This window comes from Pinus tabuliformis, chromosome 8, assembly GCF_031772625.1.
Source record: "Pinus tabuliformis cultivar Carrire ecotype Pingquan chromosome 8, CPIR1, whole genome shotgun sequence".
Taxonomy (NCBI): domain Eukaryota; kingdom Viridiplantae; phylum Streptophyta; class Pinopsida; order Pinales; family Pinaceae; genus Pinus; species Pinus tabuliformis.
Window position 1 is genome coordinate 505,676,002 of NC_142294.1, and position 26,657 is coordinate 505,702,658.

At 35.0% G+C, this 26,657-nt stretch overlaps 1 protein-coding gene across 1 annotated transcript in view; it reads left to right on the forward strand.

The window, feature by feature from the left end:
• Positions 1-11,950, forward strand: part of LOC149236304 (basic helix-loop-helix protein A-like) — a 45,183-nt gene extending 33,233 nt beyond the window's left edge. Inside the window, exons 4-10 of the mRNA XM_089372373.1 lie at positions 4,188-4,284; positions 4,447-4,461; positions 4,597-4,653; positions 5,390-5,825; positions 7,185-7,627; positions 10,449-10,961; positions 11,382-11,950. Coding sequence (XP_089228499.1) covers positions 4,188-4,284; positions 4,447-4,461; positions 4,597-4,653; positions 5,390-5,825; positions 7,185-7,627; positions 10,449-10,961; positions 11,382-11,465 — 1,645 coding nt within the window. The 3' untranslated portion in view covers positions 11,466-11,950. The remainder of the gene's footprint in view (positions 1-4,187; positions 4,285-4,446; positions 4,462-4,596; positions 4,654-5,389; positions 5,826-7,184; positions 7,628-10,448; positions 10,962-11,381) is intronic.
• The last annotated feature ends 14,707 nt before the right edge of the window (positions 11,951-26,657 follow it).

The window sequence follows — 26,657 nt, forward strand, 5'->3', positions numbered from 1 at the left end:
ACCTTTTGTAGTCCAATCAAAATCAATATATTAGAAAACATTTAGACTATATGATATTTGGCCGTGAAATCTAATTACTTCTCCAAGGTGTGTGAAAATTCCTTTAGTCAATAAAGAGTTTTCTCGGTGGGTAGTAAATGATTATTAGTATAAAATTTTGCAATGTAAAAAATGTCTTTCTTACATTTTTGTTTCCATGACCAATTTTTAACCTATCCAACTTTGACATTGAATGTGATTATATGAAGAATGATAAAGAGTTATTCCCTACACTTTGTGACAACATCCAAATATGATGATCACACTAGTTCACTTCAAAACATTTGATTGTAGGAGCAAATGCTCTTAATATTCTAAGCAAGCCAAATCCAAGTCACCATTATTGCTCTCCCATGCTTGCGCATCCATTTTAAGGCCAATTTTCTTCCAATGTATGGGATAATAATGGTTTCTCATTCCATGCATGAGATATAGTTGTTTAATTAGACCAATTTTAACCTATTTTACCTTGTCAACACAATATATGACTCAATAAGTACCCTATCACTCATTTAGAATATGCATTTGCTCATTGATGTAACAATTCAAGACTTGCATTCTCAGTTGTCTAAGGTATTAAACTTAACACTTTTGTTACCAATACTATCTAGCTAACAAAAAATTATCTTTGCCAACAACCAAACTTCTCAATCTTAGATACAAGAAATATGTATAAACATGTTCAATTCCTTCTACCACCTACCATCTATTTTTTTCCTAGATTTGTTTTTGATATGGCCATGCTATTAGTATTATTGAAATCTTTCAACCGACGCAAGTAAGAAATGACGACTATATTTTAGATTTAACATTAGGAAAAAAACACATGCTAAATAAGCTCCCTTTGGCTAAGAAGCCATGAGTGAAAAGTATGTATTTTACCAAAGTCACCTAGGAATTGCATTTGGCCTTGCCCATTTTTGCAAGCATAGGTACACACAAGGATAAGCATAAATTCAAGTGTGTCATTGGGAGACATGAACCCTAGTGAGGAAACAACACCACCCTCTTTCACTAACTTAATTAAGTACTAGTTGATGTGGCCATGTTACTAGTCAGTCACATGGATTGGTTCCTCCATCAACATTATTGTATTGCCACAATTTTTTGATCAAACAAGTCTAATAACATAAGCTCGTTTGAAAAACACATTACCCTAAGTTAGTAAGATATTTCATTGTTTAACATAGACTTGTAGTTTTATAAAAGTAACATTATTGACCAAATATTTGTCCCAACATGAAACAATATAAATATGGGATCAAGATGGTTTTTCATGTGACAACAACACTTGATATTTCTTAATTTTGGTTTCCTTAGACAATGTGGAGCTAGTAAACCATTCCATTTGAATTTCTCAAAGATGGAGTAAACTGCTAGATCACGGCTAACTAGGAAACCCAAAATAGTTAACCAACACTTAAGTTTATACAAACTCATAACAATACTCACTTAACCAGTTATTCTTTATAACACTTTTCCATTCCATTAACCAAACATCATAACAACTTAACTACATAACCATTATATGTTATGTTAGGTTTGTTAGCCACTCAACCAACTCACCATACTATTAAACATTAACTAATAACAACATAGAAACTAACACAACTATTTATAATTAGATGCCTATTCAACCCACTTAAATTGTTCAATAACCGAGTCCATAAAACAATTACAATAGTCGAAGTATTGAGGTCCATTGAAAATGCACCATATTATAACCCACAACGTTCATTTATAAAATAGTTAATAAATAGTCTCCTTACAAATTGAGTTGCAAACCAAACATTTGCTACAACAATGTAGCCACTAGCTAAACTATATTTTAGAAAATGACCCACTAAAACAAGCATGTGGCTTGCACCATTATTTCTCAAGCCATAAATGAGATAGAGCTAATCATTTGCGCTAATTTTACCGTACTTTACCTTTTCAACACTACATGACTCTAAGTACCTCATGCAACTACTTAGAGTGACCAACGTCATCATCCATTTGGCCATTGATGCAACTCTTCTAGACTTGCATTGCTATTTGTATTAGGTCTTAATCTTTGGCACTTTTATACCACTGCCACCAAGCTAATGATACTTTACCTCAATGACCCCAATCCTAATTCTCAATTTGAGGGACTACAAATTTGTGCAAGCATGTTCTATTTTCTCAATCTCGAGAACTACAAATTTGTGTGGGGACATATTCCAATATTTATAAGTCTATTGAGTCATGGATGTTGTGTTTTCTCAATCTTGGGAACTACAAATTTGTGTGGAGCATATTCCAATATTTATAAGTCTATTGAGTCATGAATACGCGGACAATGTATTCCCACCGAGAAATTTAAGCAAATACCTCATCCAACGATGAACATATACTACCTTGCGTATTAATGACTCAATAAACTTGCAAATACAAGTTGCCCATATATAATACCCTCTGCCACCTACCATTTTCTTCTTCCCCTCAAATTTTGGTTAATGTGACCATACGAGTATATAATCACTTGGATTGGTTCCATTGTAAACATTATTATATTTTGACAACTTTTTGTACAATAAGCCCACCAACATGAATTCATTTTAGTGTATTTTGACAACTTTTTGTACAATAAGCCTACGAACATAAGTTCATTTGAGAAATATCTACTCTATAAGTAGGACACGGGCCACTAACCTTAGTTTTTATTTGAGAAGCATCTACTCCGAGTAATACGTAGAACATTTCATTATTTAAGAAAGATACTTCTAATTTAAAATGGTAATTTTAATAGTTAAATCTTTATCTCAATATACAAAAATATAATAATAATAATAAATAATAATTTAATTTTAAAATAGTATTTAAATTAAAATTAAATTAATATATAAAAGTTTTTTATTAGTTTCTATCATGGTAAAAATATAAGATTTCTTTGTTGATCACTATTAATTTAGTATTGATCAATGTAAGTTATAATATTTAATTTCGAAAAATAAATATTATTTTTCAATATTATTAAAAAAATAATTTTCAAACATTTAATTGGACAATAATTTTGAAGTTCTTATTGCAACCTTTGTGCCATGTGGATAACTGCCTCAATTTTTTTTTTGCCATAATTATGGATGTAGTTGCAATATTTAACCCATGACTTTTAAATATTTGTGCAAAGGTTTTTCATTGTTAAGCTTGGTCTAAAATTAAAATCTTTGAAAAAAGCTCATACTCACATAAATAACCTATTTACCATCCATAATTTAACCTTGTATTTGCATTAAAAATGAATATGAACCACACTGAAATAAATATACCTACCCAAGTCACTGCCTATGATTATTTATGTTTTTTTCAAGGTTTTAACATGGAGTAAAAATGCAAATGTGCAAATTTAATAGTGGTTACTACCCACCAAAAATTTATGCAAATCCTTATCCCCTAATAGGCAATTAGCTTTTCCATTTCATATATTAATTTGCATTTTTTTCTAAAAACATAACATCCACTTAAATAACAGGGACTAAACTGCATTACAACACTTATTTATAAGACAAAAACATCTATACAATAATTTGAATACAAGAAAATCACCCATCACCAATTGGTTCTTTAAAATTTACATACTTATTACTATTAAGAAATGACAATTTTATTTTGTTTTTACATATAAAACTACACATTAATTTTTCTTGCACATGATCTTAAACACAGGTCCCAATGACTTTCTCATCACATTTTTCAAGTGTAGGCCTCTATAGACATAGCAGTCAAATGGCTGGACGGAAGTGGGTCCAGTGTCCCACAAACACAAAGATCAGATACACCAATTTAATGTCTACCTTTGACCATAACTTTAAAATTAGATAATAATAAATTAAAAATAATAATAATAATAATAATTTAAACTATGTCAGATGATACAAATCCCAAGTACCTCCTCATTTATATTTTTCTAATTATGAGAGCCACCTGGCTCATCACAGGGAGGCAGGAGAATAGTGAACACCTAGTCAAAAACAAGATAAGATTGTGAAACAGAAAGTCAAAGATACAAAACAAGAAGATTGCAGTCACTCAGCCATAGATACCCAACCAATTCTATTGATCGATTCCTGTTTTCATTTATTGAAATTTTGCGCCCTGTTAATGATGAAATTTTAACTTTGCAGGTTGCCTGGTCGGGCACTGGCCAAGCGGCATCACGTGTGGCTCTCTCAAGCTAATGAAGCCGATAGTAAACTATTTTCTCGTGCCATTCTTGCCAAGGTACAGTTTGGAAATGAGTAAAAAAGGAGCTGATTGGTGTACTATATTCCAGTATAAGTCACTTGCGTTTTAGCAGTATGATACTGATAAGATCCCTATATTTTTGTATATGTGAAAACAATGGCTCTGAATCTATTGATGTTATGGAATCCATTCTTGCAGAGCGCTCGAATTCAGGTAATACTTTGCGTCTAGTCGACCTACAAAGTTTTATGAAGCATTCAATAATGTTGTATAAAATTATCTGGACTGTCAACAGGCCAAATTTTACTGTCGTTAACTTGTATACCGATTTGTTTCACGAATAACCAGACTGTCGCATGCATTCCCCTAGCGGACGGTGTCCTCGAGATAGGTTCAACAGAGCTGGTAAGTAAATACTTACCAATAATTTGCAGTTGCATTTCAGCATTGTTAAGAATTCAGATAGGGCAATGAGCCGGCTCCGTGGGATTTGAAACTGGGTGCAAATAAAATATTTTATTGCGGGAATTATACAGTAGTTTTAAGAAGAGAACCTTATATATTTGATATGAAAAAACAAGAATTTTATTTTTTTTATTACTTTTGTCTAGATTGCAGATTTTGGAATATTTTGGAATTTGATCTAGTAAATTAAACAGTTAATTTCACTGGACTTCATTCATGTATTTTAGATTATAGTATATTTCTTCTATCTGCAATCATTTTTAATACGGCTATTTAAATTGACCATCCTCATTTCAATCGCTGATTCTGAAAATATTTTGAAATCCTATAAAAAAACAAAAACAATTATTTAACCTCCTCCCTCTTATCCCTCAGATTCCTAAATATCACCGAAATCTGCAATCAAATTAAATTGAATAATTTAAATCTAAAAAAAATAACATTACATTTATTTTTATATATGAGAAGAATAGTTGTTAAAAGAACTGGCTCTTTAAATCAGGAATTTGAACTCTGATGGCCACACCACATTTCTCTTGTGCAGGGGATTTCAAATTTGTTGAGTACCACACTTTTATTTTCCTCCTCAATAAGGATAGCTTTAAATCCTAGATGGGAAACTTATATTTATTAAACTTACTCAATGATTCCCCTTTGTGATGATAATTTTGGGCAGATCCGTGAAGATATTGGACTGATCCATCAGGTTACCAGCCTTCTTGCTGATCACTCAAAGCCAGTATGTTCAGAGCAGTCCACTTCCAATCCCCATTCAGAAAACACATCACGAGCACTCCCCCAGGATCAGCTTAGCATGCAGCCTCCAGATGGGATTGTGTTTGAAGAGCAGAATGTTAAAGCAACAGAATATAACTCAGACAATGCCCACGAGAATGCACACCTCCCCATGCAAGTTTCAGGGCTACAGAGCGAGAAAACAGTTACAGAGTTTGGACAGAATGGCAGCGAAGTAATGCAGTTGGATATGTCCCCAGAAGATTGTTCCAATGATATCGGTTCTGAGTTGCAGGTCACAGGTGGAAATAGCTGTATGCAGGTCAAGCATTCAACTAACGCCTGGCCAGACATAAGTCATGGACTTCAATCCTCAGGTAATTGGGACACAATCGTTGATATAGGCAGATCTGTCTCGTTTTCTCCTGCTTATTTTGCTTATTTTCCAATTAGTTGGATAATGTAATATATATTTATATAAGGAGTAATTTTTGACCGGATATATGGATTTACTATTCTCAAAAATTCTGGGCACTTTGATTGTGAAGAGTTCACCTATTAAATTTGTTATTTCAATAAATCTATGCCAAATTTTATACAAATTAGATTGGAAAATAATTTTCCAAAAAATTACACTTAAAACTACTCACTTATGAAATATCATTTGTTATTTCAAAATTTGCATGGTAATATTTGAATTTCATCAATATATGATATACAGGAGAAGATAAGAATATATCAACATTTTTTATTTATTCTCCCAAGAAAATTAGATTAAAAGAAAAATTAAATTATGGATGTTCAATAAGATGGCATATCTATTAATTATTGTAAATAGATTTTATTTGAAATTTAGAATAGATGGAGTCCATTAATGTGTTGATGGGTGACTTATTGATGAAGGTTAGGTACCTAGTTTGGTGGTTCTGCTAAATTGATTTGGTCAAAGGTTAGGGTAGTATCGTAGTTTGGGTAAGTAAATTTGATTTGGTCAAGTTACGGTGGTCTTCAAGCTTCAGGTTTATGAGAATCTATAGTTTTTCCCATAGGATTGATCTGTAATTTAGCCTATTTAAAGGAGGAAAAGCTCCATGTAAATTGCTTCAGGTTACTAATGGTTTTTCCCATGGGATTCATTTCTAATTTAGTCTCTTAAAGGCAGAAATACTTCAGGTAAATTGGTCCAGGTAACCATTGGTGGTTTTCAAGCTCCAGGTTTATGAGAATCCATAGTTTTTCCCATGGGATTCATCTCTAATTTAACCAATTTAAAAAAAAAAGGCTCTAGATAAATTGATTCAGGTGATCAATGGTTTTTCCCATGAGATTCATCTCTAATTTCACCTCTTAAAAACCAAAAGATTTCAAAATAAATTGAAACTTTAGTATCTCAATAACAGTGAGTTTAAACACCACTTCACTAATACCAATAAAATCACTAAATAATGTCTAGCTTAAGATCCTAATAGCCACAAAGATAAATTTAACTGAAGCCTTTAAATAGACTATATTAAAAATGAATACAATGAAAAAACCATAAATTTTCATAAACCAGAAGCTCAAACACTGCGAGGAACAATGAAAGATTCAAAATGTCTCATTTTTTAAGATGATGGATTTATGTAAGATTTATTCACGTGGAACACATCTAATCTATCTTGATACAGGTAAATTGCTGCATATAACTTATCCAGATGCAATCAATACATTACAGTGGATTTGCCTACATTATGCAGGTACTCAGCAATACCTTGATCAAGGAAGCGATGATGAAAGTGGTCACTACTCCAAAACAGTTTCAACCATACTGCAACAACAGCGGCCGAGCCAATGGACAGAGGCAACGACCTTGCAACTCATACACGGAAACGTCAATCCTCAGGATGTTACGCAGCGATGTGCTTTCTCCAGTTGGACGGGCAACAGCGGGGTTTTGGTCCAGAAGGCAGTGAATGCCCAGTGGGTGCTGAAATACATTTTGTTCAGTGTTCCCAGCCTTCATAGTAGAGACAGGGATGAAAGCTCACCCAAATTAAGGGAAGGTGAGAATGGTTGTAGGGTGCGGAGAAATGGTCAGGACGACATCACTGTAAATCATGTACTCGCAGAGCGCAGACGCAGGGAGAAACTGAACGAGAGGTTCATTATTCTGCGCACACTGGTGCCATTCGTTACTAAGGTACCCAGTTAGATCTACTCTTGAAAGCCTTTAGCTGTGAAAATATTGAGAAATTTTAGAAAATAGAAGAACTGTATCCTCAGTAAATATATTATTACATATACAAAGCACTGGTTGAAACTTTATACTGGTAGACGGTGGAAGTTATTTCCACCAAACTCAACAAACGCTATACTTTGGCCTTGGCAGACCTCAAATACCTCTGCTTTTACATCATTTAGATGTGAAGGAACTTATACTTTCTTTTAATAATCTTTATTTTTCATGTGCTTTGATGATTCCAGCATATCTAATGGTTAATAAAATAGTTGGATAACTTTGATATTGACCTTATTAATAGTGTAATCAAACTAAATGGCCTTCTTCAAGGCCAGTGGTTCCACTCCCTTTAAGCCTAGGGTACCAAGCAGTATCAGTGTTTCTCGTAAGAGTAGCATTTTCCTTTTCTTTTTCTTTGCATCAGAACATATCGGGTGGAGTTTGCCCACCAATGCAAGAGGATTATCTGTTGCACTGTCACCCCTACTCTCTTTTTTTAAGGTGATTACATGACCTTTTTTTTCCTTTGAACCAAAACTTATTAGGTGGAATTTTCCCACTCATGTAAGAGGATTATCTGTTGCATTGTACTCATTGTTTTTTCTTTCTCCTTTTTTGTACTTATTAGGTGGAATTTTCCCACTCATGTAAGAGGATTATCCGTTGCATTGTACTCATTGTTTTTTCTTTCTCTTTCTCTTTTTCTTTTTTTATTACATGACCTTTTTTTTTTTTCCTTTGCACCAAAACTTATTAGGTGGAATTTTCCCACTCATGTAAGAGGATTATCTGTTGCATTGTACTCATTGTTTTTTTTTTCTTTTTTTCTTTTTTTTTTTGGCAATTACAAGAATGAGCAATTAGGTCGATCTCATATTAGTTTGAGAAGAGTGCTCTAATCACTACCTCTATAACTTTTAGTTGAGGATCAGGCAGATGAGACGCTCACTGGTTTAGAATCTATGATTATTATTCAAAGAGATGATTTTAGTTGAGGATTAAATAAATGGAATATTAATGACCATTACTCAAATAGTTCCTTAACAATGTACCATTCATCGACTATTCTATGCTCTGTGAACTTCACCACTATCTTTTATAAAGGTTTCTTTTTTCCAGAAGGATCCTAATCAGACTCCCAAACACCAGGTCTTTTTTTCTTTTTTATGTGGCAAAATTTGGGAAGATGTTTTTTTTAACAGGCAGAATCTGGGAAGCAAAACTGTGTTACTATATTAGTGTTTTTCTTGACTGGCAGAATCTAGGAAGCAAAATTGTATTAGTATATTAGCTTGACTAACCACTGTAACCTCTAATGTCTAGGCCTATAATCCCCTTCCATAACGTCTAGGCCTATAATCCCCTACCATTATAACCTCTAAGTCCATAATTGCCAGCCCATCACCCTCACAGGGTGAGTAGGCAGGCCATCAGAGTTCGAACCAGCGATTTACAAAGCTGATATGCTAGTTGAAGTTAAAACTAGCAAACAAAAATGACTTAACAGTGCACCCTATAACCAACTAATCAACACCCAAACTCTCACAGAAACCATGTTGGTAAACATCAGTGTCGTACATTTGTATAACCATGCCTTTGCATCAACCCGGTGCTCCAATACATGCAAGCTGAGTCTTCAAAGACTCAAGTTGGTTAACATGATTTATAATATTCTCACTTTCTGATACTCAGAACCGCTTCTTTAATGACACCTTGACATTATGCATCTCTAAACCAAACCAATCGTCAAGCGTCTCTCATACGTCTTTCGATGTCAGGGACAAATCTACTAAATCTACTTAAGAGAATCTGATAAGAATGAAAGACTTGGCTCTTTTGTTTTTAATTTTCCACTTAGCTATAGCTTCAACAAGTGCACTTGGATTCAACAATTTATCTTAGACAGTACTCCATATATCTGTCTGAATCAAGTGAAGTTGCATCTTGACCTGTCATGGGTGCAAATTTTATCCTAAAGAATTTCGTCAGCGTTTATCAGCGTTACTCTAAAATTTGAAAAATAAAGGTCTTCAAGCAAAGTAGTGGGCAGCAACAATGACACAAACACTCACTGAACAGTTTAGTCCTATTCTCAGACTACCGTGTATGCAATTATTTCATCCCCCGTATTATTCAAATGCATTAACTAAGCAAGCAATTTACTTCTACTTCTACGGAACAAATCCATAATAGAATACGTCAGGATCCAGCTCCTGTCCAATAGGGGGCAAGAGATGAGCAAGCTTCCCAACTATGTGTATTAAGGAGTTGCACAAAAAAAGCATAGCAGACTTATACTCAGTAATAGATTGTTACTATAACAGCAAGACAAAAATCAAGTTACAGTAGTACACTTGGGATCACACACTGATTTAATTGACACTTGTTCTGACTCTTAATATCTGTTTATGTCAAATATACAACACACTAACATACAGAGGTAGGAATTGACAGGGGTCTATGTTGGATGTTACCTCCAAGTGCCAACACTCTTTCCTAAATTATCTGTTTATGTCAAATATACAACACACTAACATACAGAGGTAGGAATTGACAGGGGTCTATGTTGGATGTTACCTCCAAGTGCCAACACTCTTTCCTAAAATTTCATCTTGTTCCATCTTAATTTCAATGAGATATAACTCTTATATCAGGTTTTAAATCGAATTTAAAACCTGATATGGATTTATTAATAGTTGTAAAAGTAAAATATTGCCTAAATCAATGATTTATTTGTAGTTTCTGTTTAAATATGACAAGTAAAATAATGTCTGAATTGCAGATGGACAAGGCTTCAATCTTGGGTGATGCAATAGAGTACGTAAAACAATTACGCAGACGCATACAAGACCTAGAAGTTCGAAGCAAACAGATGGAGGCAGAGATAAAAAAGAGTGCAGAGCCTCGCAAGCAGCTGAGTACCACTTCACAGGAGAAAACAGCTAGACAAAAAAGTGGAGGCACTACCAATAATAATAATGTAGACCAGGAGCTAGTAAGCAGCTGCAGAAACTTTAGTGATCATTCTGATCAACAGCAATACAAGATCTCAAGATTCGAAAAGAGAAAGATTCGTGTGTTGGAGAGATCAGAGCCATTGACGATCATAGACGATTGCAGCACAGATGTACAGGTTTCTATAATTGAGCACGAAGCTTTGGTGGAGTTACAGTGCCCTTGGAGAGAAGGCCTGTTGCTTGATATTATGCAAACACTCAGCAATCTGCTATTTGAAACTCATTCTGTTCAGTCTTCTGTGGTGAATAGTACTTTCGTAGCCAAAATCAGAGCCAAGGTATGGTGATATCCTTTTTAAGGAAAATATGTTTTTGAAATCTTCTAAACCCTAAGACAGTAGGTACTCAAATAAAAGGTAAAGTAAGGGCATAATTTAACTCTTCTACTACTCAAACCCTCTCATCTAAGAGTGTAACTCTTTCTTGTATATTTCTCGATGGACAAATGACTTTCTCCTTCCGTCAGATTCTGAAATCTATAATTGAAATGAAGGTTTTGAAATCTACTAATTTTGAAATATTCTTAAATCTACAATTTGATAAAAATAACCCTCATCTATCTCCTTATGAATTTAACTTACTAAACTTACAAGTTACTTGATCATCAAATATTTACACACTAAGCTCTCTAGTTGCTTTGTTTGCTTTGGAAAAATAGTGAATATCAAAATATTTGTTTTTGGTTGTTTTCTTTGCAGGTGAAAGCGGCATCCATTGGGGAAAAACCAACCATAACTAAAGTGAAGAATGCCGTTCTGGAATGCATTCCCAGTCGAAGCTGAAGCTGAGATCTCTTTACATGTAAGATTTCTGCTGTATTGATGGGGTACTTCCCATGTTAATGTGATTTGAGATATCTGCTGAAAGACAGTGGGAGGAAATTTTAGTGATGTGAGGTGGATTTGGAAATATATTTGCATGTACATATTTTATGGAGACGACCAGAGACAAAGAGAAGTATGAACACAAGATTTGGTATGAGCTCTTGGGGTTTTTGGTTTCTGTATCAATTGTGTATCTTCTGTGATGGTATTCATTCTTATAATGATCTTTCAAGTCACGGATTTGGCCTCGCCTATGCAATATTCTGACACTTCTTGATGCAATGTTGAGGTGTCAAATTTTGTCCGGTAAAAATTTATTTTGGAAAAGTTGGGCGCCATCCAACAGGGATTTGTAATGAGGATTGGTACTGTCATTGGAATTTCGAATGGTTAGTCATCATCCATTTTTATATATTTTTAATAATGGTGTGTTGGACATTTAACATGTGATTACTAATTTGATTTAACATTTTTTTTATATAGTGTTTTTCATATTAGTATCAAAAGATGTATATGGATAACCATGGTAAGTTATTGGTCTTTTATTTGGCGACACTAAGCTACTGGTATAAGTTAAGAAATTTTATATTTGCATATCTTATAGGATATTACATTATTTTTCAAATTGTAAAAAGAATTAGAAAATAAACTAAACCAAAAGATAACACTCAATCATGACTATGGTAGTGCCATCATAAAATCTTTGTTTAAAACATTTGGCTTGCTTGATCATTACCTTGTAGGAGGATCCACTAAAATTAATGGTTGCAGCTTACCGTCATCATCTAAGAAAGAAAAATAAAAGTTTGTCAATCTCTTGGCAAGAACAAAAACTTTGTTGTTTTACCTATCCACTTTGTCCATTAGTTCAGCCATACATATCATAATTCTCTGTTCAATGTCTCCACAACCTGTAAGTACCTTGCCCATGAGAGTTTTGATATGTTAGTTGTTGGAAATACTGAGAGGGGGGCATACCAGTATTTCACTACAATTAGTCAATTCTTAAACTTTTAGAGCATTAAATGCCAATAGCAGCATCACATCACAAGAACAATACAATTTTTTTTTAGGTGGAAACCCTTCTTGGAGAAAAACCACCAAACACTTTTCTAATATAATAATGCGTACAATATCTATCAGCTCCAATTGCAAGGGGAGCTCCAACTTCCTAGTACTCTAGAAAAGCATTCAATTTATTAGGAAACTCCAACTTGTGAAAGGATGCTCCTATACCCTAGTTTTACCAACTCCAACTGGAAGGGCATTCCAATTGCCCTAGCACCACCCTGCCACCTTGAAGTATTTTCAAGATCCAACCTAAGGGAGACTTCACTCTCTTGCTTTGCACCACCCAACCACCCTAAAAATATAAAGATAGAGAAATAATTATGGGCTCTCATAAAGGACAATGACTCACTTACAAAGATATTCAATAAACCCCTTTACTGTTGATGTATGCTTCAAATGTACAATGATGACCCAAACTATGTCAATTTCCTAAGTACAAAACTTCCCCTTGTATATTGTTAACTTTCACTTATTTGATTGCAATACTTGATAATGCCTTCAATCAACTTAATCTGAACAAGTCACATAACATGTTTCATACCTTAAGTTTGTTGATGTAAAGTTTGCCATTGTTGTGCTTGAAGATGCCCTTGAGTGATCTCAAGTTTGTTGATGTTAAGTGTGCCATTGACTACCAAGTGATGTGCCAGAAGGTGTCACTGATTTACTTCAGATTTCTGTCAAGTATATTTTTGAGAGATCTGCTCTAAAATTCTTGCATTCTTCAACTATGGTCAATGGGAGTCCACTTTAGATAACACTGCCAATTAGTTCTTCAAAACATGTCATGATTTTATAGACTCGCGTCTGCCCTTGATTTGACCTTAATGATGACTTGTTGTAATCTATGCTTTCTACAAGATGGCATGATAATTTTGCTTAATTGACCCTTCAGATTTGGCACAACAGGTAGATCCTTAATCTTGTTGCAAATCTCCTGAAATAGTGTCACATAAATAGGGCTTAGGTTGCCCTGACTACACCCCATAAATTGAATCACAAATAGGCTTCATAGAAACCAAGATTAGGGTTGTTGAATAGTAAAATGTGATTTTGAGATTTGCCTCCAAGAGGAATTAATCCACACTGGTCCAACAAAGAAATAACTTAATGAAATCTTTACGTCAAATTCAAAGATGGAATCCAAATTGGAAACAACCTTAGACTTGATGTGTAGATGAATTTTGATCTGCCTCTGTCGACACTTCAAAGATCAACCTTCAATGCTTTGGATTATATTACAGCCTAAGGAAAGACCCACATATAGCCCTTCTACTCTGTCATTGAAATGCCACCGATATGCAAATGAGCAGCCTTAGAAGATCTAGAAATCACATCAGGGGCGAGCCTTAGATGGTGGCCTCATGTTGGTAGAAATAGGTCACTAGTCTCAATAGAAAAGCATAGAAATCAATCCTAGCAATGATGCCAAAAATGTTGCCACAAAATCTACCAAGCTTTGGAGATGGAAACCTACAAGGTATAAACTAGAAAATGGGACAATAATGGGGTAGAGGCCCGATGTCACCTCAACCAAAACACCCTTCTCTTTATGGATTTTCACTGATGGGAGGAGTCCTTGTAAAGGAGGAATCACTTAAAATAAATATGCTAATGATAAAGTTAGAAGTGGCCCTACTAAAACTCATTCAAAGAGAGGCACAACAATGGTATGATGGCTTCAAAGAAGCAAATCACTCTCCAAGAAAAGTGATAAATAAACAAACCTCAAAACATGGGTTGATGGTTTGCATGTAGGAGGAATAATGATCTTTAATACAATTTCCTATTTCAGGTATCCAATTCTTGGTGCCCCAGTCGATTTGCATGGAAGGAATGAAACTTCTAGCCTCTTTGGCTTGGTCTTCGACATCAAAAATCACTCTTTGAATTGCTTCAAGGATGATATCCCTATATTTGGCGATAACAAAGTTAGTGGCTACTTGAGCACAAGTTTGGTTAGTAGAGGAGGGAGATGTATTAGGGGTTGCAAAGGGGGTAGGATAACCTCTTATTCCTCCTCGTTGACCATAGGAGAGCTAGTGCTTAACCATGATATGTGAAGAACAAGGGGGGAGGGTGGAATGAAGGGGGAAAACATAGTAGGGGAGGGAGAGCTTGAAGCCCAAGATGAGGCCGAAAGGAGAGACATAGGAAAAACTAGAGGTTGACCAAAAGAAAAATCAAGAGAGGTGGTAGAGTAGTGAGATGAAAAGAGTTAGAGAAAACCCAACCTTTAGCAAAGGCGGGCAGAGAGTAACTGGTGAAGCACATGATAAGAACCAAAAAAGTTAGGCTTAAAAGGGGAACTTAAGGAACATAAAACCTAGAATTAATAGACTAAGGGAAGGGAAATATAACTAGAACACCACTATCCCAAGATGCAAACAAAAAACTAAGAATAGGAAGTTTACTAACAAAGCATTATATAAAACAAAGACGATTATGATATCGAGCCCAAAACTCCTCAATAGAGCTCGTAGCAATCTAGAGGTGGCTCGCTTGGTGTTGGTTGGTTTCTGTTATGAAACCAGCTCACAAAAAGATAGAAAAGAGAGATCCACGCCTTAGAATTCAGCCTCTTCGAGGGGGAAACCTCCTTTACATTACATAAATGAACAATTCTTGGATGATACAAATGAAAATACCTCCTTTCTATATATAGGAGTCTAAGTGAATGTTATGAAACCAGCTCACAAAAAGATAGAAAAGAGAGATCCACGCCTTAGAATTCAGCCTCTTCGAGGGGGCAACCTCCTTTACATTACATAAATGAACAATTCTTGGATGATACAAATGAAAATACCTCCTTTCTATATATAGGAGTCTAAGTGGTCCCAATACAATCAAAGCCTACATAACAATAATATTGTAGGGCACAACAATAACAATAGTGGGCTTCTATGTGGCACAATAGTAACAATATGGGCACTACATGGGTACATCAATATAAATAAGGGGTATAACTACAATAGTAATGGGGTAATCACTAGTATTATAGGGACCCAACATGCCCCTCTCCTTCAAAAAAGTGTTGTCCTCAACGCTTGAGTAGTTCAGGATACTTCTGCATAAAATTCTCGTCCTCCCATGTGGAATCTTCAGCGGATAAGTTCTTCCACTTGATAAGGTACTCTGAAATTGATCGATTTCGTAGCTGTCGAGTTCTTGTTTCTATAACTGCTTCCGGTTCCAATATAATTTTTCCTTCTTCTTCAAGTTCTGGCAATATTGTTTGAACTGGGAGCTTGTCGCCTATAACCTTCTTTAAGCATGAAACATGGAAAACTGGGTGCAATCGAGAAGCTGCAGGAAGCTCCAATTTGTATGCCATAGTACCAATCTTTTGCAACACCTTGTACGGACCATAATACTTTGGTGATAATTTATTATCCTTCTTAGCTTGCTTGAGGGACATTTGCTTATATGGTTGTAGCTGTAGGAATACCCAATCACCTACATCAAAACTTCTTTCACTGCGATGCTGATCTGCCTGTTGTTTCATTCTATTCTGTGCCAACACAAGGTTATCCTTTAAGAGTTGGAGGACTTGTTGTTGATGTTCGATGTGATGTTCCACTGCCTGAACCTTAGAATTTTCTCTTAAATATGATGTGATGGATGGTGGTTGATACCCATAAAGTGCCATAAATGGGGTCATTTTTGTTGCTGTATGAAAGGAAGTGTTATACCACCATTCAGCCAGAGGCAACCATTTGACTCATTGTGTCTGTTTATCAGATACAAAGCAACGAAGATATCCTTCCAAACATTTGTTTACTATCTCAGTTTGCCCATCAGATTGAGGATGATAAGATGAGCTATGAGCTAACTGAGTACCAAGACAAGAAAATAATTCTGTCCAAAAATTTCCAGTGAAAATGGGATCTCTGTCACTTACAATAATCTTTGGGTTTCCATGTAGCTTTTGAATTGTTTCCATAAATGCAGTAGAAACTGTACTGGCTTTAAATGGATGTGATAATGCACAAAAGTGTGCATACTTGGTAAGTCTGTCAACTACCACCATGATGACACTCTTTCCCTCAGACTTGGGTAAACCTGTGATAAAATCCATTGATACCTCCTCCCAACGTTGGCTTGGAATGGATAAAGGTTGTAATAGACCCGGTGTCTTAATTGTTTCAACTTTATTTTGTTGGCAAACCAAACATTCTGCCACAAACTTTTGAATATCTGATTTAAGGCCATCCCAAAAAAATTCCTTCTTAACCCTGTGGTAAGTTTTTAAAAATCCTGAGTGCCCTCCTAAGGGAGAAGTGTGCAATTCCATAAGAATCTTTTGTTTTAGCTGGGAATTCTTACAGAGGTATAAGCGATCTTTGTACCATAACGAATCATTTTTCCAGCTAAATGTATCAGACGTACTGGAATCTTGTTGTAGCTTTCGAATAAGTGCCCATACTTCTTCGTCATTCTTCCATTCCTCCCTTGCTTCATTTATCCAATCTGGTTGGATAATAGAAATAGCGCACAACAATGCTTCCACATCCTCATCCTTCCTTGAGAGTGCATCTGCCACCACATTTTGCTTCCCCTTTTTGTAGATGATTTCAAAGTCATAACCCAACATCTTTGTGACCCACTTTTGTTGCTCTTCAGAGGATAATCTTTGTTCTAAAAAGTATTTAAGGCTATCATGATCTGTTTTTACCTTGAAGTGTCTTCCCATTAGGTAGGGTCGCCATTTCTTAAGTGCATGGAGTATTGCCAACATTTCCTTCTCATAAATAGCTTTTCTTAAAAACTTTCCCTTGATTGGACGACTTTCAAAAGCAATGGGTCTTTCATCTTGCATTAGAACAACACCAATTCCATTTCCTGAAGCATCACATTCCACAGTAAAGGTTTTTGTGAAGTCCGGTGTAGCTAAGACCGGTGCTTGGCACATTGCCTCTTTAAGATGTTCAAAGGCCTTTGTTGCTTCCGGAGTCCATGAAAATGCATCTTTCTTCAATAATGTTGTTAGAGGTGCTGCTATTCTCCCATAATTCTTAACAAACTTGCGATAATACCCTGTCAACCCAAGAAATCCTCGCAAATGCTTTATGGATGTGGGGATTTTCCATTCCTTAATGGCTTTAATTTTGCTAGGGTCTACCTTAACTCCTTCATGAGATACAATATGACCCAAATATTCCACCTCCTGGACTCCAAAGAAACATTTGGATCTTTTTGCATATAATTGTTTCTCTTCCAATAGTTGTAGCACCCTGTCAACATGTTCAACATGATCCTTCCAAGACTTGCTGTAGATAAGTATATCATCAAAAAATACTAACACAAATTTTCTAAGGAATGGTTTGAAAATTGAATTCATCAAACCTTGAAATGTTGAAGGTGCATTGGTAAGGCCAAAAGGCATGACCAAAAATTCATAATGACCCTCATGAGTTCTAAATGCCGTTTTCGGAATGTCTTCAATCTTCATTCTGATTTGATGATATCCTGAACGAAGATCCAACTTGGTGAAGTAAATTGATCCATGCAATTCATCCAGTAATTCATCAATGACAGGAATGGGGAACTTATCTTTAATAGTGAGCTTGTTGAGCTCCCTATAATCCGGACACATGCGCCATGATCCATCCTTCTTGTGCACCAATACTACTGGAGCAGAGAAAGAACTTTGACTCGGTTGAATTATACCAGCCTCTAGCATTTCTGCAACCATACGTTCAATTTCACTTTTTTGGACATAGGGATATCTGTACGGCCTGATGTTTGGAGGAACACTTCCTGGAATCAGATGAATAGCATGATCATGATCACGCATAGGTGGGAGACCTTTGGGAGTCTCAAATACCTTGGAATGATTGTCCAGGACTTTTTGGAGATCTGGAGAAATAGATGATTCTAATGTGGAAACATCTAGCGAACATAATTGTGCAATTACACCCCTTTGCTCCTTTTTTAGAAGCTTTGTCATACCATTAGAGCTGATTATCTTTCCTGGTTTCCCTGCAATACCCCTTAATTCAACTTCCTTTCCTTCCACAGAAAATTTCATGAAAAGTTCTTGAAAATTAAAAGCTATTGTACCCAAGGATTGTAGCCATTGGACTCCTAGTACAACATCAGCACCTCCCATTGGAATGGAAAGCATTGGGCTAGTCAATACATATTCTCCCATGGATAGCTTGATATTATGGCACTTTCCAGAGCAATTTATTGTTCCTCCATTTGCAATCATCACTTGACACTCTGGTGCTGGATATAGGAAGCAATTCAATTCTTTTGCTACCCTACAATGAATAAAATTGTGGGTGCTTCCTGAATCAATCAACACTATTACCTTTTTCTTCTTGATTTGTCCTTCTATCTTGATGGTTTGAGGAGTGGTAATTCCCGCCAATGCATTACAAGATATGGTCGGATTTATTTTTTCTTCATCTAGGCTTTGTTCCTGGAATATATCCTCTTCTTTTGACCTTTCTTGCTCCTTTTCTTCTTCCTCTTCACAATCTATGTAGAATAATTTCTTCTCAGCACACTTATGACCTTTTGTGTATTTGCTATCACAATTGTAACAAAGCCCTTTTGCTCTTTTTTCTTCCAATTGTTGTGGTGTCAACCTTGTAGGTTGTGGAAGACTATGGGCAACAACACTTCCATCTTTATAGTTGTGAATGGTATGCTTCCTAGTTGCCATAATTTTGCTTTCCATTTTTCTTGCTAACCTGAATGCCTTCTCTAATGAATCAGGTTCCCAAAGGCGCACATCATGTTGGATATTATCCTTTAAAGACCCTATGAACACATCAATCCTATGCTCCTCTGGAATATCTTTTATCCTTATGTTCAATTTTTGGAACTCCTCAATGTGCTCCATTATTGAACCCTTTTGTTTGAGATTCATCAATTGGCTAAAAAAAGTGTTGCTTTTTGTATCCTCATAATGTGCTATCAATTCTTCCGTAAAAATTGCCCAAGTGATAAATTGTTTACGAGAACAAAGCCATTGATACCATACAAACTGATTTGGTTCCAAATATAAAGTTTCCATACGTACCTTTTGTGTGTTTTGCACATTATTGAGATCGAAGAATTGCTCCATCTGTAATATCCATGTGGCGGGATCCTTGCCATCAAACTTCCTCATATCGATTTTTGGAACATGATGAGTCTTCGATCCAACATTAGCGTCTATGGTATCATGATTAACATTTCTTTTGTTCTCATCATGAGTTTCCTTTACTACCTTTTCACCATTAGTGACACTTTCTTGTAGCAACTTCTTCAATTCTTCCATATCTGTCTTCAAATCTATCTTCAAATCTGCCATGTCTCTCTTCAAATATGTCTTTGAATCATCCATCTTAGCTTCCATGCCCTTTATCTTAGATTCCACGCCACTTATCTTAGCTTCTGTTAGCTTTTGTGATCGTGACATTTGTTGCACTTGTTCTTGTAATTTTGATATATCACGTAGCATTTCTTCTTCTTCTTCTTCATGAGTCATGCTAGAGCTTTCAGGTTCCTTACTAGGTGTTTGCATTTTCTTTCCTCGGGGCATCAGTTACCGATAATAATTCTTTACTATGCCCTTTGAATTCCTTTAAACCAAGCTTACACAAAAATTTAAAAAAAACTACACACCTTTTTTTTCACTTTATAGAAGCCTGATATTGAATTTGATGTGTCTCTGTAATTTCGAATCATCCAGTTTTGAAATTGCTACCTGCAGTAGCCTTCTGCGTCCTCTTTCCAATGCCACAAGTCTGAGCCAAATTGGATTCTCCAAGGAAGAGTTATGTGAAATCTCCCACAGTGACTTGCGTTTAGACTGGTTCAGTAGAGCGAACTTGTACGACGTACCACGAGCCACTGTTTCAACCTTTGAATCTAAAACACACATACAAGAAACTACAGTCCGTCCTCTTTCTGCACCTTTTTACGAAATTTCAATCCGATCCTCAAAGAGAGAGTTATGACGATTTTCCCCAGGTCACCTGTTTTGAATGTAATTCAGGAGTCTGCAAAAAGGCCAACTTCCTTAGATCATATCTCCAAAAATATCGTGCAAAAATCTCTGAAATTCGGACCCAAGGTTCAGCGCCAATTCTTCTCAAATGGGTTTTTTTTGCGACTTCTGAAACGTCACAGAAAACAAGTTATAGCGAAAATTCCACGATGACCTGTTTGGAGCAGCGAAACCCTAGAATCCAAAGCTTTGATACCAAATGTTATGAAACCAGCTCACAAAAAGATAGAAAAGAGAGATCCACGCCTTAGAATTCAGCCTCTTCGAGGGGGCAACCTCCTTTACATTACATAAATGAACAATTCTTGGATGATACAAATGGAAATACCTCCTTTCTATATATAGGAGTCTAAGTGGTCCCAATACAATCAAAGCCTACATAACAATAATATTGTAGGGCACAACAATAACAATAGTGGGCTTCTATGTGGCACAATAGTAACAATATGGGCACTACATGGGTACATCAATATAAATAAGGGGTATAACTACAATAGTAATGGGGTAATCACTAGTATTATAGGGACCCAACAGTTTCCAACTGAAGGGAACATTAAAACTTGCATGCAACTTAGCTCCATCACAAAACCTACATTGGCCCATTCTCCCTTTAAACCAATTCCTCCTAGAAATATTAATTCTAAAAAATCCCCAGAGAACCCACAAGGGTGTCTGTCTAATGTATTGTAAATAGCAGGAAGAATGTCTATCAACCTAGTGTTATGATGTTATTGTCCACCTTGGGATCAAGCTATAAACATCTCCCATCACCGTATGTCATAACAATGGATTAACTGCCCAACATCGTCCATGATTATCTTCGAGGTACCTCTGTAAACTGATTTCAAGATGGATTGTTCTTCCCAAGACTCTCATATGACGAAAATAGTCACATTGACAACCTCCCACAAACTAACCAACCTGCCATCAAACCTAGTTGTATTGTATTACATGCAAAATGCCAATTGGGAGTTGTTCTACCACCCTTTCTTAAATGCTTGACAGACATTTCAAACAGTAAAGATAACCCCATGCAAACACACCATGGAGAATCTGATTTGACACTTTAAATTCAAGTAATATTTTATTTATTTTTTATATTTTAATAAAAAGTGGTATAGACTTTTTCACTAATAAATAATAAATAAATGTTATAAACTTTTTCAGTAATAAATAATAAATAAATGTTAGAGATCATCAATATTATAAATGATGTAAAATTAGATTTTAATATATTTAAAACATGAACATTTTAAAAGAAATTTTTTTATTTTAAAATTTTTAATATATTTGAGATTTAATTTAAAATTTAATATGATTTATTATATTTGAGGGGTAAAAAGGTTTAAATTTTTTAATATATTTGAGATTTAATTTAAAATTTAATATGATTTATTATATTTAAGGGGTAAAAAGGTAATATTGTTTTTGAATTTGATTTATTATGTTTAAAATACTTTAGGAGAAGTTTTTTAAATCACTTTAATTATAAAGAATTAAAAATTTAGGAAAAATCAATTTTATAAGAAATATTTTAAAACCTAGTAATAAAGTTGGTTAATTTATTGTTATGAAAAAATATTATGCTGCGAATATTAGAGGGAGAATTATAAAATTTTTAATATTTATTAAAAATTATATTATCAATTATTTCATGATATTTAATTTGATAAATATCATTAATTTGAGAAGTTATTTAGTTTTTAAAATTGTAATTTTTTTTATTTAAAAATACAATTATATTCCTCATATATTCTAATATTTTTGTTGTTATTCAAATTAAAGTATTTAGTTATTTATTTTTCAATTGAATCAATTTGATATAATTCAAGCTTTTAGTTAAATTATTATCATTTAAAAAAAAATTCTACAAACTTGATTGTCTTGCAAAAAGTATATATGAAATTATGATTTATATTTCTATAATAAAAAATTTCTAAGGTTAGAATTATTTTTTGACAAAAAACTTCACATTTTGAGGTGGCCATTATACCCATAGATTTTATAGAAACTCGTGTCTTTCCTCTTCGGCATTCTATTGATATGAAAAATGTTAGTTATTTGTAAACTATAATGGATATTTCATTGGAACAATTTGTCACAATAGATTTGGTAAAATAATTGAAGTTTATATTATGAAAGTTAATTTTCCTTTAGATCTCAAATTCTTTAATAGTTGAGTTTCTACTTAATTAAATAAAATAGATGAAATGATATAAATAGAGAGCATAAACAAATACAAGTATGCATCATTTATAACAAACAAAAATTTTACTTCGGGAAACCCTTACAGGAGGAGGCACATAGAATCCTGCATGCAACAATAGTTCCATCATACATATGTAAGCACAAATGAAGTCTTGATCCATTTTCATGCCTCACTTTTATTTCTAATTTCTTCCTTACAAACAAACCTTTTTGCTTTCTTCTCATTCCCCACTAGTCCATTGTCTATTCATATTTTAATATATTTCAAAGGTGATTCTTGTGTGCCTCATACTTTGTTATTTTTCAAAGCTTGTTTGGAGATCTATGCTTTCAAAACTATGCTCCACGCCTGGCAAAAATCTCCTTTCCACACTTTTGCACAACATGCCCTTACACACTAATCCATTTACTTGGTTGTTTAATGTTGTTGTGTGGAGGACTTCCACACATTCCATTCCTTTGCACACACCACACCTTTGCACATCAAAATACCCACACTTTCGCATAGTCTAACAACTCAAGATTGGTTTATCTCTGTTTGGTTTTATACTTATTGGAATTTATAGAAATCTTAAATACTTTGTGATCCAGATTGGATCATTATATTGTTTGTCATCAATGTCAATGCTTTCAAGGTAAAACAATTAGAGAAATCAACATACAAGAGTAGTTTTAGCAACCTCGTTTGGAGAAGTGGGGTAAGAAACCTTCCAGGGCTAGTTTAAAGCCTTAAATGATGTTTTTTGGGGTAAAAATTTTCCACTTATGTGTAATGCCCTTTGATGCTATTCTACATAGATACATTTCCAACGGTCCAAGAAATATGTCAATTGGAGTTTGGATGCAAAAGTTATGCTTCCTGAAAGTTAACCTGTTGTGATTGACCACCATAATTTGAGAGGATGCCACACTATCCCCCATTATTAATAGAAAAGGGGCTAGCCACACGGGATTTATAAAGAAACTCTACAAGGGTCAAGTTATAACTCATATTGAAGGTTGAATTGATCAAATTCAACCCCTAGTTGGCTATTAGGTTGTGTTATAACTGAGCCACTAGGAGGAAAAAGGGGTTCGATTCTATTCTAGTGAATTATGTTCCATAGTAGAGAAAAATAGCCAAGATTGGATATAGAGAGGGTAGAGAAGAGAGATTTTTGGTTTTGTAAGCCCAGAGGCCATAGGTCTCACTCCTTTATATTCACACCATTTTCATTCAAAGAAAGAGATGGGATTTTTTTCTAAAAGTGTTTCTTAGATCATACCTTGGTGTTATTATGGTTTTGTGAGTGATTGCTTTTATTTGTTCTCTATTTTCCACATCTTCATATATTGCATGCAACAATAACCTGATATATCTATAAGTCTAAGGAAAAATTAACCCTCATAATATAAATTTTCAATTTTCAATAATTTTTTATCAAATATATTGTGGTGAACTATCCAGTGGAATATCCATAGAATTTTATGGATCATATTGGTATCAAAGAATATTTATTTGGGTGTATTGTTGAGAGTTGCAAGGGATAGAAAGACAAAAAACTGAAGCCATGGTCTACAAATCAAGTTTTAACAACCCTCAAGATCCAATGGAGGAGAGATTCACAAGGCTAGAAGAGCACATCACAAATATCAATACTAATTTGAACCTCCTTATGGTGGCTCTAAAAAAAATTATTAGAATTAGGTTATATGGATGTTCCTACTCAAAGGTTAGATAAGAGGGAAATTAGAGGATTGGGGAGAACCAAAGAAGTAGCCTAAAAAATAACTTGATAAGGAACAAACCAACCTCTATTCAATATGGAAGAGAAGGTCAACATAAAGCCATATCAAGGTGAGATTGGTTCTTTGAAATTAAATCATTGATTGTAGTTGTTAAAGGTTTATTTTAATGTTCATCACATAGAAGAAGAAATGAAAATTTCTTTCACCCATTTGAAACTAGAGGGCCATGCCCTTACTTGATGGTAAGCCACATGAAAACCCTGAGGCTAGAAGGGAATCCTCTAGTAACTAAATGGAAGGATTTTAAAACTCTCTTAAAATCCTAATGCTACCCTATTGGGTATATAGAGGACCAGTGGATTTGGTGGAATTACTTTAGGGAGAGACAAGGGAAGAGTGTATAGGAGTACATGACATAATTTGGAATGATGGAAATAATGATTGGATATCTCTCCCAAGAATCCATACATACTCCTCAACTATATAGGGTTTTATACAACCATCTATGGGAGCAATTGATGTTGTCTAAACCTATAACAATGGATGAGGTTTGTGTATACGAATAGTACCTCGAAAGCATAGGCCAAGATAGAGGGAAATCAAGTTGTTCAAAGTAGAAGGAACACTAGGGAGCTTCAAAAGAAGGGAAGAAGAATTGGAAAGGGGGAAAGGACAAAAAGATTACAGCCACACCACAATAGTGTGAAGATCCCAACAATCACTACAACCACTATAACATTGATGGTCACACAGAGGAGAAGTGTTAGAAATTACATCTAGAACTCAACCCAAATAATTGGAAGAAAGATGCGAAGAAGAAAAATGTCATAGGCACAGATTCAAGCAATCAAGTGGAAATTAGAGAAAAAATTTAATCAAATAGATGGTAGTATGTTGAAAAAGGTGGATTTATCAAATTTTGAATAAAAAGTTACAAGATAAAATATTGGATGAAATGGAAAATTAGATGAATAAAAAATAAGGAAGAAATGAAATTTGTCAAGGAAAAGATACAAAACTCCATGAATACCATGGAAATTCTTCTCTTGGAGAGGCTTCCTCAAAGGGATGTGGACATCCAAGGAAATCGTGAACATAAGGAAAAGCATGGTGTTGGAACTCAACAACATATGGGGAGTATTCTATTGCAATTGGGGAGCACAAAAATTGAATCACAAAACCTTAATAATGAATTTTCGATCTAAGATACACATCATTAGGGCTCCAAGTCAACACTGAGGAACTACTACATTTCAAAGATCAATACGAGGAAGTTTGATGGTAATGATCATATAACATGGATATTCTACATACAACAATACTTTATTCTATGCCAAGTGGCATCTCTACAAAAGGTAAATATTGCACCCATGTTTTTATAACAAGACCAACATGTATGATATCAATGAATTGTGAAAGGAAAAAGGATTTTACTATATCTTGGTCCATCTTTATAGAGGAATTGATAGCACATTATTGGGATATTAATATAAATACAATATTTGTAAATTGGTAAGTCATTGAAAATAATTTCTAGTTACAAATTACATTCAACAATTGCAAAAGTTTCCCAGATGCGGGTGTGTAACATGTCAAAAGGTACGAGAGTGGCTTGGTGGGTTGGCACATGGCTTAATACCACCGCCATCCGGCCTCGCATGAAGCCAGCCTTAAAGTCTTTAGCCAACAACATCAATGTTGCATTATGCAGCTCGTCCCCCCTCTCCTACCTACAATTTCATATGTTATGGCGCCCCTTCTAAATTTCATTCTTGCTCCTCCCCTGTGCTCATGTCGCTCCAGTGCTGTCGCAGAGCCTCGCTCTCGAGCCAGCCCAGGGATTCGTCGTGCTCTGGAACATTGTGCTAATTCTCTGTTGGGATTTTATGCTTTACATAGCCCTTTCTGCAATTTCAGCTGCCACTCTTCCTCAGTCTCTCCCAGTGCTCCTCTGCAAGCTCAAGTTAGGCCCCTTTCCGTCCCCCCCTACCTTTACAATTCTACTACCTGTTCAACCCTTCTTTCTCATTTCAACATGCCTAGATTGTGCCCGAGAATGAGCTGTAGGAGAGGAAGTTCCTGAGGCCGCGTCACCTGCCAGCCCTCCTCCTCTACCATGGACTCCTCGTTTGAAGCCT